Here is a 17,500-nt window from a genome sequence, read left to right as displayed (position 1 = left end):
CAGCTGGTCGTCTCACCAACAACTATGGATGGCAGTAATTGCTGAAAATGCAGTTAGGAGATTCGGAGTTCCTATCCCGTCGCGATTACCACCTGACGAAGGTCAGAGGAATAGTTGGCCGAAACGTCGTGAAACAACATCTAAGAACGATGGGGATAATAGGCTGCAATAAAATAAAAAAATAAATATAATAAATAAATACTACTCATCTCAATAATGAATTCCAATTAAATAATATATGACTTGAGATGTTTATAGTTAAGTTAAAAGTTTTTTTTATATGTCCGATTAAAGTGTTTTGGCGTCTGTTGAACTCATGTGTAATAAAAATGAATTTACTGATTCACTCAATAAAAATGTAATATTTAACGGTTAGAAAGACCAGAAAAGTGTGAAATTGTTTTTAATAAATATTGCTATAAAATAAAAAGAAAAAAAAACTTTATTTACGCAACATGACACATCACTGAATAATGAATAATGAATCATGAATAATAATTTATATATAGATGGCGCCACTAATTCATATGAATTTTTATAAACTTTCATATAGTGCCTGTTTTTACAAAGAAGTCACCACTTATCAAGACCCATTAGCCACTCGAGGATAGGGGTTAGTAAGTGTACAGTGGTCAATAGGAAAATGTCGTAGTAATCGTTAAGTAAAAAAAATATACATAACGTCTTTTAACACTCGATAATCGCACAAACATATAAAATTAAATCAACTTCTAAACATGATACAATTCTGCTATTAAAACTATATAGCATCTTTGAAGTCTTGATAATCGCTCAAAAGTTCTTGTTCAAATTTAATCCTGGTCGAATAATTAGGGAACAAATTATGGTTATTTAAATGAAGCTATTGTTGCAATTCTTTAAAACAATGGAAAATCTGAATTTCGTGCGTTGGTAAAGCTGTACTTTCTGACGAGGAAAAATACTATTCAAACAAAGTAATGGCTAGATAAATGATCTTTTTGTTTACTATGGTTCCCCGGAAACAACGGTTAAGACTTGTATGCTGACTTTTAATGTTCAGGTTACCCAAATTCGGCAATTGTCTAGAAAATCAGAAAAAAAATTTTGGCCGATGGTAAAGTGAGTTGCCATGAGATAGCAGGGATTTGAGAAACGTGGCAAAAATATTGTCATTCAAGCATTTTCTAAGGAGCTTTTACCTCGAAATATATACTAAGCATTAGTTTTACTTCTGCATTCAAACGGCTTTCAGAACTTATTTACTTATTGAAATTTAATTTATTTAAATTCTTATAAACATAAAATGAATATATTGAGTAAAAATTATAATCCAACAAGCCAAATATAAAAATCATAAATAAATAATATGACAAACATAATAAACAAATATAAAATTTTATGGTCTATATTCTGCTGAACAGATATTTTCTGCGAATCTAACATCCTTTATACAACCGCCATTTTAACGTTTCTTCTCGGTAAGTTTGTTTAATTTTTCGTCGTCCATTTTTTCTTCCTCTCATCTTCTTTTTCATATTTTACGTTTTCTTCTCTGTCCTTTCCTTCTTTCTAGTTTCTTTTTATTTCCTTCTTTCTTTTCTTTTTTTTACAAAAGAATTACCACTTATTAAGGCTCAGAGGTCACACGAGGATGAGGGTCAAAGAGTGTACAGTGGTCAAAAGGACAACATCATAACAATCGTTAGAAGTGTAAATTTGGTAAATTGGATTACTTAAGGGAACGGCACATCAAGAACTTGTTTACATTGGACTTGAAGGCGGCCATATTGTAGTCAGCTGGAAAGCAGGTAAACAGAAGAGAGTTCCACAGGTGTGTAGTTCTAAGAAAGAAGCTTTGTTCATGGAATCTACGTTTAGGTTTAGGCACAGATAAAAAAATAAATGGGGGAAATTACTGATAGTGTTTACAACCAAACGAGTGTTTCTCGTGAATTTTGACGAAAGGGACCATACATTGGAGCTCAGACGAACACTTGCCATGAAAATAACGATAAAACAAAAACAAATTCACAACGTCTCTTCTGTGAGAAAGAGATTGCAGAAAAGAGAAAATGGCATCTCCCACTAGACTACGAAGTCTATTCTGAACTCTGTCAAGGCAGGATTAGTTCTTCCTAGCAGTTCCTGCCCAGATGTGACAGCAATACTCCATCCTCGGACGTACCTGGCTCTTATATAGGTAGAGAATTGCATTCTTTCCTTTTCCCTTTCTTTTCTTTACATTTTCTTCCTTCGTTTCTTTTTCTTTTTATTTTCTTCTTTTTTTTCGCTTAGGTTTCTTCTTTTACTTCTCTTTAGTTTCGTCTTTCTTTCTTGTTTTTCTTTCTATTTACCTTTTTCTCTCTTTTTACTTCGTTACTGCTTTTTTGTTCATTTTCCATTCATGCGTTCTTCCTTTTTTATTTTCTTTCTCTCTTCCTTTCTTTTGCTAACATTTTCCCCCTTTCTTTCATTTTTTTTTCTCTAGAGCTATCAGATTAGGCTGTCTGAAGATACCAGCTTCATAACTTAAAAGCATCAAACATGGTGCAAAACTCAAATTTAGATATGTTAAAGCCTAAAACTGCACCGTTTGTTCAGTTTCATCAGGATTTATCCCCCCTGGGGACTTTTGGGTCTGAATGGGGGGGTGCAAATGCTGAACTTAGTCATTTTTTATGGCTCGTTCACTGTGCACTCATGGAGGACCACGCATGCTTCAATTGTTCGTTTATATGTTCTTCCTTTTTTTATTATTTAATTTCTTTCTCTCTTACTTTCTTTTACAAAATCCCCCCACCCTTCTTCCTGTTTTCTTTTTTCTCTGGAGCTATCAGATTAGGCTGTCAGAAGATACCGGCTTAAAAACTTAAAAGCATCAAACATACTATTGTTTTTATTTTTTTCTACCTTACTATTTGCAAAACTCAATCATGTTCTGCAAAGTCAAAAACAAAAAACATTTTTCTCTACAAAACTAAACACCATGACTAAATATTTTAAAATATGAAGAACCTGAAGCATAAAAACTTTTACCAAAGTGATTGAATCTGAAAAGAGGTCACGTTCTTTTAAATAAAACAACCAAACTAAACACCATGAATAAATATTTGAAAATATAAACAACTTGGAGCATAAAACCCCTTTATTTTTAAATTAATTGAGTCAGCAATAAATAATCCGCAAAGGGTTGATGTACCGTAAAACACAACAACCAAACCAAACAACATGAATAAATATTTGAAGATATAACAACTTAGAACAAAATATTTGTTTCAAAATTACAAGATTTCGCAAAAGAGGTTTGTTTGGTTGTTTTTTTTGTTTTTGTTTTTTTAGCGGGTTTGTTTGTTTGTTTGTTTGTTTGTTTGTTTTGCTTTTTTGAGAAGGGTAGTTTTTTCTCCCGAAATATCAAAATAGTTTCCATCATCTTTCAAAACATATTTAAATATATGTGCATGCTCTGTTTCATTTCAGTGTCAGGTGTTACATGAGTTTGCCTTCAGCTTGGGCGATTACAAATGCACGTGCCGACAAGGAACTGAGTATCCATTACAAGATAACAAATATTGGATAGAGGGAGTCCTTTTGGAAATGGAGTATCTGAAGAAGCAGCGGGGCATGTCTAACAGGTAACATTAAATATAACTTTTTATTGTGATTTTTGTTAGGAGGTCAACCCTTTTCCTAGAGTCCAACGATTTAAATCCTAAACCTGCATAAAAGAATCTCTAATAAAATATGTTACCACCCTCTGGATAATTCCTCGTAAAGTTAGCCAATGATAATCTTTTTATTTGCTACCGACTGCTTATGTGATCTCTCTTTCTTGTGTTGTGCCTTTCAGGGAGAGAGGGGGAGAATGAGAGTGTGTGTGTGAAGGAGGGAGGGGTTCTCACTAACGGTGTGTTGGCCACAGTAACTGCTGAGTCGAGTATGTATGTGGAGAGTCGACATTGGCTACAACTATTTAAGTTTGATGTTTAAGATGGGGGTCGCTTTTTGCGTTAATTCTTTATTTTTTTTAAAAGATTTTCCCGTAAATAAACCTTTCCTTGCTTTTATTTTCCCCCAAATCATTGCAATATAACGCTCCATGTATTGTGTGTGCCGTGTGTGTGATTTCGTTTCCTATAAAATCCGAAATGACTGAATCGGTTTTCTTGACATTTCACACAAATGTACTTTATGTGTGTGGGAGTGTTCTTAGAAAGGTTTTGTATCAGAATGCTTTTAATAAGAATCAAAAATCAATAAACCAAATAACCAGATTAAACATGAAATGTTCCGATGTTGATCAAACTTAATATCCTCATACAGCCTAACATCCGAAGTGTATTTGAGAAGTTTTATCACCGCTCAAGCAGAAAGGCTCGGCATAAATAATCAACAGCAGTTTTTTTTTATATTCGAAATTCGTATCCGAAATTAATGTGTTTGTAAAGAGCTCCATCGCCCCATGATACTTGACTTTTCTATTTAAAACTTAATTCAAGCCATGATATACAGATAATTTTATAACATTAACAGTAGGCTCTCAACAGTGCAATGTAAACTACACTGTATTGTGGACTAAGTCATTGCGGGGAGGCATGTGGAGCTTCCTCCCAATGTACCGCGGTGGTCCCCAACTAGAGCAGGCAGTCAATGTATTTAATTGAAAAAATTGCAGGGGTCTTTCCAACAGAAATGATTCCTATTAACTCAAAAAGTTGAAGAAGAAAAAAGTTCCGAAGACGAAAGTCATATGATTAAAAGGGGCGAGCTTTTGTGCCCGGAATGTATTTTTCTACATAGCTACCACCCTTTTTAAATCACTTTTGCCAACAATGAACGGGAGCGTTTATGCAGAGTGTTTTTGTTTTTTTATGGTGGTGTCACTCACATCTCTGTCGCCACTGTGAAATTAGCAAACCCATCTCCTAACTATGCTGAAATAAACTGCATTGGCTTCGTCTTCGTAAACGTTCAACTTTTTTCCGCGTGGAGGAATTTAATAGCGAATCCCTGCTTCTGATGCACGTCCATGACGGGAGTTGCTTTATTACAGTCCCACACCGTCAATATCTGCAACAGAGAAATAAAACATTTAGGTCATGAATGCATAAATTCGGTCATCACAACACTGCAATTTGCAGTGCCAATTTAATCTTTTCGAGCGGAATAAAAAAAGAGGCATTACTTTTGAAACCTCCGTATAAATAAAACACATATTATTTAGGTATAGATTCTATATAATATAATCTGAATCGTTACAAATTATTTCTTTCTTTCCACAGAGCATGTATACTGCTGAATTAATTCCAATGATCAAAAACCGTATCAGTCCACAATCATGAGTTGCACGTCTTTCGTTGTATTGATGGGAGATATGATCCATTGTATTATAAAACTAGTCTTCAGAGAGAAATAGATATTATTACAAATTGCCTCAAATAAATGAAACGAAACAGTAAATTCTCCAAAGTAAAGGAAGATAAAAATCCAGAAAACCTGAAACACGTGTAAGACCCTTGCAAAAAAAAAAATAAAGGAATACACTTATAAGTAAAATAATGTAAAAATATAACATTACAAAATATGTTTTTAAATACAAAATACTAATAATAAACATAATTTTAAACTGGTTCTATTTTTTCGTTATTTGAATATAACTCACGCACACACACACACACACACACACAAATACACATACACAGGCATATATATCTATATATTTATAAAAGTGAAAGTGTCTCTCTGTCTGTCGTCTGTGTACATTTCCCTACACAATAACTCCTCCTTGTAGAAAAGTGCCCAGTTGAGGTTGAAGGAATTAATGTTTTTGGCTAATTTTTCAATATTTTTGGCCCAAAGGGTCGAGCTTGAAAACGATATGGATGTCGTGAAAATCTGTTTCTTCCGTTGAAAGTATTAGGGATACATACATACATATTAAATAGCCAGATGAGCTTTATATAATATATCTATCTATCTATACTCCTATAAATTCGTTTTTCTTTTGTGTGTATTGATATTCATATTAAAAACCCTCTGTTATGTTGTGGAAATACATTCACTAGCAAAAGATCTAGCTAATTTGCATGTTCTTTTAAACATTCATTTTAATTAATTCCCTATTAGTTTTTCGGTTTTCTATTACGTGTAATTATATTTATGCAAATATTCTTCATGATTTATACTACGCAATAACTCTGTCAATAGACTCGAAATTTGATATACAGGGTACTGAGATTTGGGAAAATCGATATGATCGGTTTTCGGCCAGAAATTTGGCTGTTAAGGGGTCAAAGTTCAACGATTTGACTTTTGAGAACTCTACCAAACTCCTCCGACAATTTTGGGTCTAAACACTTGAAATTTTAGGTATAGGTTCCATGGACATGGATCTAATTTAATAACTTGATGTGAGCCCAAAACAATAAATGTTAAGGTGTCATAATAGGGGTCAAAGTTAAAAAAATTAACACTTTTTTTTTTTTTTGCTCAACATACACCTCCAAACACCCAGGCAACGCCGGCCGGAAATGCTAGTATATCTATAAAAGTGAACGTGTCTGTGTGTTTTTGTGTCTGTGTGTCTGTCTGTGTATGTACATTTCATTACGCCATAACTCTGTCAATTTTTAGTCTACAGACTCGAAATTTGATATACATGATACTGAGATTTGGGAATAATCTTTGTGATCCGTTTTTGGCCAGAAATTTGGCTGTTAAGGGGTCAAAGTTTAACGATTTGACTTTTGAGAACTCTACCAAACTTCTCCGACAATTTTGGGTCTAAACGCTTGACATTTTAGATATAGGTTCCTTGGACACAGATCTTACTCAACTTAATTTGAGCCCAAAACAATAAATTTTAAGGGGTCAAAGTTTAAAACAATTGACCTCTGCGGTCTCTACCAAATTACTCAGGCAATTTCTGATCTAAATATTTGAAATTTTACATGAAGGGTATTCAGAGATAGGGCAAGCTTTTTCATCGGTTTGGGTCGAAAATTTATAGTTACCAATATATAAATGTATGTATGTATGTTTGCATGTCTGCCTAACACTTTGCACAGACGTGACGGATTTTACCAAGATCAGTATCGTTTAAAAGTTCGACCTTTCATACGACAAATATTGAAAAATTGGCTAAATACATTAATATCTTCACCTTCAACTACGCACTTTTCTACAGCGAGGAGTCGCTTTTTTCGGCGATATTTTTGAAAGATATCCTCTCCTTCCGATTGTCTAGCCTTAATTTAAATAAGTGGCTTCAGGCTTGGCGGTGGTCGTAACCGCAAAGACGTCAGATTTTCCCCCCGTTCTTTTCCTCCTTCGCGGTACGGGTTCGAACCTGCCTTCCTACTATCACTTTTTTTTTTACTCAACATATACATCAAACACCGGGCAACGCCGGGCTGAAATGCTAGTCTATATATCTATAAAAGTGAACGTGTCTCTGTGTGTCTGTGTGACTGTGTGTGTACATTTTTCTACGCAATAACTCAATTTTAAGTCTACAGACTCGAAATTTGATATACAGAGATGTGGGAAAATCTTTGTAATCCGTATTCTGCTAGAAATTTGGCGGTTAAGGGATCAAATTTCCACGATTTGATCTTTGAGATCACTTCCAAACTTCTCCGCCAATTTTGGGTATAAACAATTGAAATTTTAGATATAGGTTCCTTGGACATGGATCTAATTTAATAACTTGGTTTGAGCTCAAAGCAATAAATGTTTAATGCTATTCTTGCTATTCTTGCTGTTCTTGATGGAGAATAGCATTCTGTGAAACTCCGACGAATAAGGACTTTATAAATTGTTTTTTTTTTTTTTTTGGAATATTCACTCAAACAATGAATTTTGATTGTAAAGTTCAACTTACAGTTTTAATTTTCTTTCACTTATATATATATATATATATATATATATATATATATATATATATATATATATCATTACTCTAATTATATATATATATATCATTACTCTAATATATATATCATTACTCTCTCTCTCTCTCTCTCTCTCTCTCTATATATATATATATATATATATATATATATATATATATTATATATTATATTACTCTGAATTTATTTCAAATATATTTATTTCGCTTCTTTTTTAAAATCACCTTATACAGCGCTTGGTGAGTGAGGTTTATTGGTCGGCAGATATTTTTTGTTCTCTTTTATTAGTTCAATCATGACTAAAAAATAAGCCTTTCCTTCCTAATTGCAATATATTTTATTTTTATTTCCCTACAGATTTGACACTCTTCGATGCCGCGTTTCGGCAGCACCGTCGCCTGCTAATCACAGCCTACTCTTCATCGCCGTTTCGATTCTATTTGGTAGTTTGTTCTCTGGCTAAAATAGTTGTGCATCCACAAGTTCAATTCCAGTTGAAAAAGAAGCATCAAATTTGAACGACGATTTATCCTGCCAGGAAAAAATTATCGGAGCTCTGACCGAGGCCTATAATTTTTTTTTCAACTTCCCACAAAATTTAACAGTTTTTAAACACCACAACAAATCAATTACTAATATAAAAAAAAATATATTTTACATTTTATTTTGCAGATAAATAACCTTCCTCTTCCCACTCTCCTCTCTTTCTCTTTATCTTTCTATATCTCCGTTTTTTGCTCATAATGGAATACGAATGTTCTATAATCTATTACAGATACATGAAATTTTAATTTGATTCGAACCTAATTGCAAAGTCACCTTGGACGAATATATATATATATATATATATATATATATATATATATATATATATATATATATATGAGCAAACAGTTAATAAAATATGTTAAAAAGGTCAACTGAACTGTACAGGTCATCACTTAAAAAAATGTCAACAAGAGTTGTTAGACGAGACAATGTGATGACCTGTACAATTCAGTTGACCTATATTATTTTGCCCTATATTTTTTTCGCGGCTTTAACATTTCCTGTCTGGGTCATTTTGATTTTTGTTTCTCTTTACTTTATTTTATATTTAACTTTATCATTTTTTTTCTCCTCTTTCTCTTCCATGATCTTTCTTATTTATTTTTATGTCTCGGAAGTAGAATGAAAAGCATATTTTATTTTTCTTTTATTATTATTATTATTATTATTGGAATCTTTTCTTTTTTTTCCGTGTACACATTTTTGTGAATTATTCCATGGATATCTGTCTTTGGATTATTATGAACCATCTTCTTCTAATTACGGGATTTCCCTGGATTTTACTTGTACAAATGGAAATTCTTTTAACTTTCTTGAAGTTTTACATTTGGATTTTACCGTCACTGGATTCTTTATCTTCCACCAGACTATCCATTCATGTGTAATCACCTTTTTCTTTACCATATTCCCTCTGCTTAACTTATTTTGTTTTCAAGTAAGATCTTTGACTTACTTGTTGTTTCATCCGATCCCGCATTTTGCTAATTCCTACCCTCTGATGAGAAGGAGAGTATTTCTTCGAAACTCCGCGGATTAAGGACTATCCATTTATCTAGTGTTTCCTGTTCAGATTAAATATGTTTTTAACTCATTTCAAAGTGTTTTTAACATGTTTTATTAACTGTTTGCTAATATTATAAGCTCTATTTCCTATTTGGTTTTATCGAGCTTTTACATCTGGCTGAGATAATTTTATAAATATTAATTCTGTAACATTTATTATATACTTTAATTTTACCATCTTGGATCATTTTGGTAAATTTAATTGTAATTTTTATTATATATATATATATATATATATATATATATATATATATATATATATATATATGTAACTACTTCATTTACTCACATAAAATTAATATACGAAAGTATAAATTTATGCGTAAACTTTAAGTATTTACTTCAGAAGTGCTCAATACGTAGGTAGGGCTAGTTAGTAAATTATAAAATATATATGGCGATTAAGCTACACTGAATATTCCGCGTTTCATCCACTCTAGCCTGAAGAGTCCTAGAGTGGATGAAACGCGGAATATTCAGTGTAGCTTAATCGCCATATATATTTTATAACTTACTATATATATATATATATATATATATATATATATATATATATATATATATATATATATTTATATATATATATATATATATGACACGTCTATATTCCAAATTACATGATATTTACCATCTTACAATTTATTCCTTTAATTCTGTTGACACTTTTAATTCTTGACAGTAACAAATACATTTTATTTTCTTTTGATGGATTGATAGTTGCTACTTCTTTTAATGAATTAAGGACAAAATAGATTTATTGATTGATATAATAATTAAATGAATGGTTTTGAGCTATGAAACCGTTATTGTCAAGAATTGTAAGTGTTAACGGAATTAAAGGAATAAATTGTAAGATGGTCAACATCATGAAATTTGGAATAAAGACTTTTGTCATTTATTTGTTATATGCTCTGTAATTATGTTGAGATTCTTAAATTAAGGATTTGTATGTATGTATAAAAAGTGTGAAAAGTGAAATATAATTGAAAATAAATCATATTTCCACAGAAATATATATATATATATATATATATACGTATGTATGTATATATATTAGATTATGTTATATTATACGCATACATCATACATATATGTATATATATGCATATATATATGCATATATATGCATATATATATACATATATATATGTATATATATGTATATATGCATATATATATATGCATATATATGCATATATATATATATATATATATATATATATATATATACATATATATATATAAGCAGCAATTTTACTCATTTTGAAAAAAAAAAAGAATATATGACGCACTTCGATTTCTAATTACATTGTTACTATCATTATTAACTAATTGTATAGACCCAGTGCTGCTCGTGAGTCATTACTCTCAAAGCTTTTACACACACACACACACACACACACACACACACACACACACACACACACACACACATCATGTGCTGTCGTTCGTGTCCGAAGATGACTTCCTATGAACCATCACTCTCCACTTGTCACGGTCGCGACTGAGGGTCTGCCAGCTTCCAGTAGGGATCAACCTGTCCTTTAGATTTCGTTTGACGGTGTCACGAAACCTGAGCTTAGGTCTGCCTAATATATATATATATATATATATATATATATATATATATATATATATATTTATATATATATATATATATATATATATATATATATATATATATATATATTGCGTTAATATAAAAATATGTTTTAAGTATTTATTCCTTATAATAATGCCTAAATTATAACCATCATTACTAATTGTGAAAATCCGGTGCTATTTGTGAGTTATTACTTCAGATCTATTATATACATACACATATATATATGTGTGTGTGTGTGTGTGTGTGTGTGTGTGTGTGTGTGTGTGTGTGTGTGTGTGTGTGTGTGCGTGTGTGTGTGTGTGATTTTTTTATATTTCATTCCTATTTGTTTTTCATCATAGTTTAAGCAAATTCTTATACTTTGTTCATTACTTGTTCATATCGCTTTAACTTCATATTATATTTACTTATATTTCACTCTTTATTCATACCAACCCTTTTATTTACGAAGCTCGATGCAACTATAGAAGTAAATTACAAAAGTTTATGATCCAAATTCCAGATGTAGTTTATTTTATCCTTTCAGCGTGTTACAATGTTAAATCCTTGACATCACCTGTTTTTAGCGCAAAAACATTCATATAATTGTTATGTCAATTTTTGCATATTTTCTGTCCTGTCTCATCAGAAGAATAAGAACTCATTAAATTTTAAAAGAAAATAAAAGGTTTATGGGCATGATTACATAAATCTGAAAAAGTCTTTTCAATATCATAAAACACACTTGCGACTACTATTCCGAGACTGTTACGTTATCAAAGATGGCGTGACAAAAGGAAAAACAATTGCAAATTCTGTCCCGATTTTCGGAGTTTTCGATCATGGCCATATTCTTTTCTTTCTTTTTTTAATGTTGATAAGTTCCTTTTCTTTTGATGAGTTTAGGGCGGAATAAATTCAAAAATTGACATAATAATCACATAGTTGCTTCTGCAAGTGCTGTCAAGAATTGAGTATTTAAACGTACTTAAAGAAATAAACGGTAAGATTGTCCATATCTTCAAATTTGGAATATAACTTTTGTCATATATATATATATATATATATATATATATATATATATATATCCTTTCACTTTGTTTATATATATATATATGTGTGTGTGTGTGTGTGTGTGTGAGTGAGTTTCCTTGTATATCTGTCTCTTTGTTGTCTGATGAGCGTTCTCTACCAAATTCTTCAATCAGTTTTTTTTTATCTATAGACTTGCAACTTGGTATATAGGTGATTTTGACCTGTGGAACAAATTTGATTTGATTTTTAGTCATCAAAAATAACCGCTTAGGGGTCAAAATTGAAAAGAATTGGCACTAGATAGGTGTAAGTAAAATTAAAGTGCTCTTCTACGCAAATGTACATTTATAGGTTAAAGTTTGTTTAGTTTTAACTATTACATATCCATCTGATAATAGCTCAAATGGTAACGACTGAGCTTGGGGCACAAATGTTTTGGTTTCTATCCTATCTTATGGCACCTAAGTCATGTATTTTTTACATTTTGAAATCACAATTATATATTTTTATATTTTAAAATGGCGTAAGCTGCTTTTTCGTCTTAGGTAATTATTCAATAATATCACAATAAGTACTTATAAAACTTGCTCTCAAAATGTTCCAACAATATTAAGTAAAAATGGGAAAATCAGAATCGAATATTTATTTTCAGTTAAAATGATCTATCGGTGTATATATATATATATATATATATATATATATATATATATATATATCACTAGAAGCTCGCGGTTTGTTTACAAACAAGCGGGTTGAGCACTTTACAAGTGGCGGGCGGATATTTGTTTAAATAGACATTCGGACAGATCACTTGCGGACATCGCTTCCGTGGTTGAGGTGTAGAACTGCCGACTGTGAACACGACAGTTATAGGTTCGATCCTTGGCTTGGGAGAGGTGCTGGTGTAGCGGCACTGATGAGTTGTGATACCACGAAACAGGACTGTATGTCGATGACTACAAATATATATATATATATATATATATATATATAATTATAGATTATGATAATAATAAAACATATTATATATTCTTGCGCAACTCAACAATGGTTTCCGCTGAGACTGAAATTAATCAGACCTTACTTTCAATATTGACAGTGTGCCAATTGTTATTTTTCTTTTAATGTTTTCTTTGGCACATGAGGAAACTGAGCATTGGCATGTCTGTTAAAATGCTTCATGATTAATTGGACGACTTCAAATTAGCATTGCCTTAAAATAAAACAGTAAACTGTTTAATAATAATAATAATAATAATAATAATAATAATAATGCAAAGGTATTTTTCTTTTAAACCTTTAAATTCTAAATGCTCCGTATTAGTTTATTTGAAACATGATTAACATCGTCAAAATGTGTCTAAAGGTATATATATATATATATATATATATATATATATATATATATATATATATATATATATATATATATATATAGATGAACAACTAAAAATTTATATGTCAATCTAGCTGGCATTTGAGTTTTTACTGGAATTTAGCTTACTATATATACGTTTTGCGTTTTATTTTTTATTACCGTATCTTTCTACTATATATATGTGTGTGTGTGTGTGTATGTGTGTGTGTGTGTGTGTGTGTGTGTGTGTGTGTGTGTGTGTGAGTATTAAGCTTCTGGGTTTTCCAAATTGATGACTGACCGTTATTGCTAATCCAGTCAAGGTTTAATGTATTCTCTAATTTGAACGTCTATGTATGCGTGTACATGCACATATGTGCGTGACCCTCTGTATATATACCTGATTTTCTCCTATGTATACTTATTATATTTTTCTCCAATATATATTTTCATAACCTTTTTTACGCCATATTGACTTTTTCTTAATTTTTACATACATTTTTTCGTGTGCGGGTGTGTGTTTTATTTATTTTTCTGACTTTCTTTTTTACTTCAATATTTTTCAATTCATTTAACATTAATTTGGATCCTTATTTCTGTTGTTTGTTTGTGTCTTTTTTACCGTGTGTGTGTGTGTGTGTGTGTGTGATGTAGTTTCTTTGTGTCGTTTAGTGTTTCATAATGTTCCTTGTAGATGTGTGTATAAATTTACATATATACATCACACATATAGATATAGTTTTAACAAGACATATAACAATGTATAAACAATCAATTCCTGACAACAAATGGACAGAACATCTCTCTTGGCTTTTAGCATCATGCCAAATAGAAAAGCATTACCTTCATTCATCTGGAGTCTTGATTAACGAACCTGCCAAAGCTAAAATGAATATCCATCTCAAGGAATTACCAAAAAGCCCGTTTATATTTTCAGACTACTTTTATTCCAAATTCTTTGTCCTTGGATGATTGCATGCGTCTTTTCGCTGGCGTACAGTGCAATGAGGCCCCAATTCTCTCCGTCTGTCTCCTGTCTCTCTCTCTTTCTCTCTCTCTCTCTCTCTCTCTCTCTCTCTCTCTCTCTCTCTCTGTGTAATTGACCACAGATTAACTCTTTATATATGTAACTATTCGCTTGCTATTAAGTAACTCAACTCACATCTTTTAACATGTGACTTTGAATCACGTTTTTCATCTGTTATTTTTTAAACATATGTGTTTGAGTATTTTAACATTCATTTTTTAAGATCACGTTTCAGGGGTGTTTTGTCCATTGTTTTACTAACCCGATCAAGATTCCGAAATCTATAAAATATTTGTTTTTGTATACAGCTAATTCTGCATATCGACAACTAATAATGTTCTTTTTATCTAACATTTTAACTTTTAATAAAAAAGTTGATTTCCCTAAATCGACTATCAGCAAAGTAACCCGGTGTCGCCCCGGCATAATCTAACATATATATATATATATATATATATATATATATATATATATATATATATATATATATATATATATATATATATATAAACAATGTTACGTTACATTCCAGTTACCAAAATTTTATTCATATTTTTTCTTTTTACAAATATGACACCGGTGCATTCTGATGAGACGTTTCGCTCATAGATGAACAACCAAAAATTTATATGTCAATCTAGCTGGCATTTGAGTTTTTACTGGAATTTAGCTTACTACTACTATATATATATATATATATATATATATATATATATATATGCCCTGTTATCGAGCTTTTACCTTAAATACTTTGGATTATATAATAAGAATATAAGCAATATATATAGTTTTACCCTTCTTCTCCTTTCTCTCTCTCTCTCTCTCTCCTTGTCTGTTTTTCTTTATATATATATATATATATATATATATATATATATATATATATATATATATATATACCAGACGATAAGTAACCAGTTGATTTAACGTGAGTACATTGTTCATGATTTTGAACCTTAATGCTTTTTACTGATTTATGTGTATTTATTTTTCTCGAAGTTTATGAAACTTGTGTTTACTTTGAAGAAATTCTATAAGAACGTATTCTCATTTATAACATCTTAAAAGGTTTTTAATTATAAACTTTAGCATTCTGGTACCTTTGATATCGATTACGTCTATATAATACGAAAGAGTTGTTTGGGGTGTGATAAAGATGGAATTAAAAGCTACTGCTTCTGCAGGGATTGAACTCGTAACCTTCAAAATATGAAGACGTTTTGTTTAATCCTCCCGCTATCTTTTCAACATCCTTTTCTTTTATACTGTGTAAAAGTAACACGCAGCGAAATAAAATTACAAAATTTTAGTTTCAAGTGAATGAACGGCTCATTTGGTGTAATGGTTGGGGTGTTCCCTAACGAGCCGAGAGACTGCGGTTCAATCATCGGTTTAGCCATACTGACGAAGTAAGAAAAAGTTAAACTATTTTAATATTGTCGTAGAAATCCCCTTTGTCTTCGCTTTTTGCGATAAGATGCATTGTAAAACATAACAAAAAATAAACCCGAATTACAGTTAAATTAAGTTTAAATTGTTTTAAATATTTTTACAGTATTAAAAATGTTAAACACACCTTTTTTATTCCTTTATATTTCGTCACAAAAATTACAATGGTTGGAAAAAATAAAAACTCCATCATGTTTTTCTAAATTAATAATAATTTTATAGCTTTTGTTTACCCGGTGAATTTTTACAGGCCGTTTCGCGCATAAATGAACAACCAAACATTTATATGCCAATTTAGGAGCTTTCACCCATGTTACACTTCAGTTTAGCTAATCGTTTCTTTCTTATTTTTTTATTTTCATATGTACATATTGTATATATAATTTTCTAATAAAAACTGTAACTCTTTATCAATCTTCTTTTTTTATTACCTTCGACAAGGGGGTTGTTTTTTTTTTTCGTTCGAATTTGTGATAATAATGCTTATTTGTCTACTGCTATGCGTCTATATCGCTTGACAAAACTTGGTCGAAATATCGATAATAATCTTGCTTATAACTGATTTTATTTTCGGATATCAAAGTCAAAAACAAGCGAGATTACAATGCTTAGCAAGATTTCGGCAGAATTTTCAAAATACAAGTAGCAGAATAGAATTGTCGAAAATCAAGTGACATCAGGCCACAACAGTACAAGCAGCAATAGATGACGATTAACAATTTTGCATTTGTGTTTATTGTCTAACTTCATGCAGTTTATAACTATCAACCCATTATCTGATGTGGAAAGTGCTGAAAGACATTTTGGTAAATGAGATTTACCAATATCTCGAACACCAAGCAAGATCTTACCGGAAGAACAAGACGGATATATATATATCCGTCTTGTAGAGGTAGTAGAGGGATTAACGTTCAATTCGACAATACTTCGGGATTGTAAGGGAAAACCCACAAATCTATGCATATCATGGATTGATTATAGCAAAGCATATGATCTTGTTCAACATAGCTAGTCTAAGAAATGATATTTGGAATAGCGGCAAGATTTCTTGAAAAAAAAAATGTATGAAACAATGGAAAATGTCATTGATATTAAATAGAGAAAATGTTAAAGAAGTTCATGTGAAGAGAGAGATTGTTGAGGGGGACAGCTTGTTTCCATTGTTGTTTGTTATGAGTATGGTATTTTTATCGTTCGAATAACGAAAGATAAGTGCGTGTTATGAGTGAGGAAATTAGGAGTACCGGGTGAACCATTTATTATTTGTGGATGACTTAAAGTTGTATGCAAAGAACAAAGATCAGCTAAGTATAGTTGTGAGGACAGTTCAAGTGTTCAGTAATGACATATGAAATTTGACATGAAGAAGTGTAGTACTGCGAAATTAAAAAAGGGAAAAAATTGTTGAAAATGCAAGATTAAGCTTTTGAATGGGGAAATGATAAAGGGCCCGTGGCGCAGTGGTTAGAGTATTGAGAAAAATCAATTGTAAAAGTGATATTCTCTTGAAGCTTGAATATACATTTCCGAATTACGTAGGACCTCTA

The 17,500-nt window shown here is 31.2% G+C and overlaps 1 protein-coding gene across 2 annotated transcripts in view; it reads left to right on the top strand.

The window, feature by feature from the left end:
* LOC145283584 (uncharacterized) overlaps nucleotides 1–8,583 on the top strand; it is a 131,258-nt gene extending 122,675 nt beyond the window's left edge. For both annotated transcript variants that reach the window (XM_080132546.1, XM_080132615.1), the window contains exons 7-8: nucleotides 3,460–3,614; nucleotides 8,247–8,583. In XM_080132546.1, the coding sequence (XP_079988672.1) occupies nucleotides 3,460–3,614; nucleotides 8,247–8,352 (261 nt within the window). In that variant the 3' untranslated portion in view covers nucleotides 8,353–8,583. The remainder of the gene's footprint in view (nucleotides 1–3,459; nucleotides 3,615–8,246) is intronic.
* The last annotated feature ends 8,917 nt before the right edge of the window (nucleotides 8,584–17,500 follow it).

Source organism: Euprymna scolopes, chromosome 1 (genome assembly GCF_053919585.1).
Source record: "Euprymna scolopes isolate OS-2025 chromosome 1, ASM5391958v1, whole genome shotgun sequence".
Classification (NCBI taxonomy): Eukaryota; Metazoa; Mollusca; class Cephalopoda; order Sepiida; family Sepiolidae; genus Euprymna; species Euprymna scolopes.
Note: the sequence above shows the minus strand (reverse complement) of the source record. Positions and strands in the feature narration are given on the sequence as shown.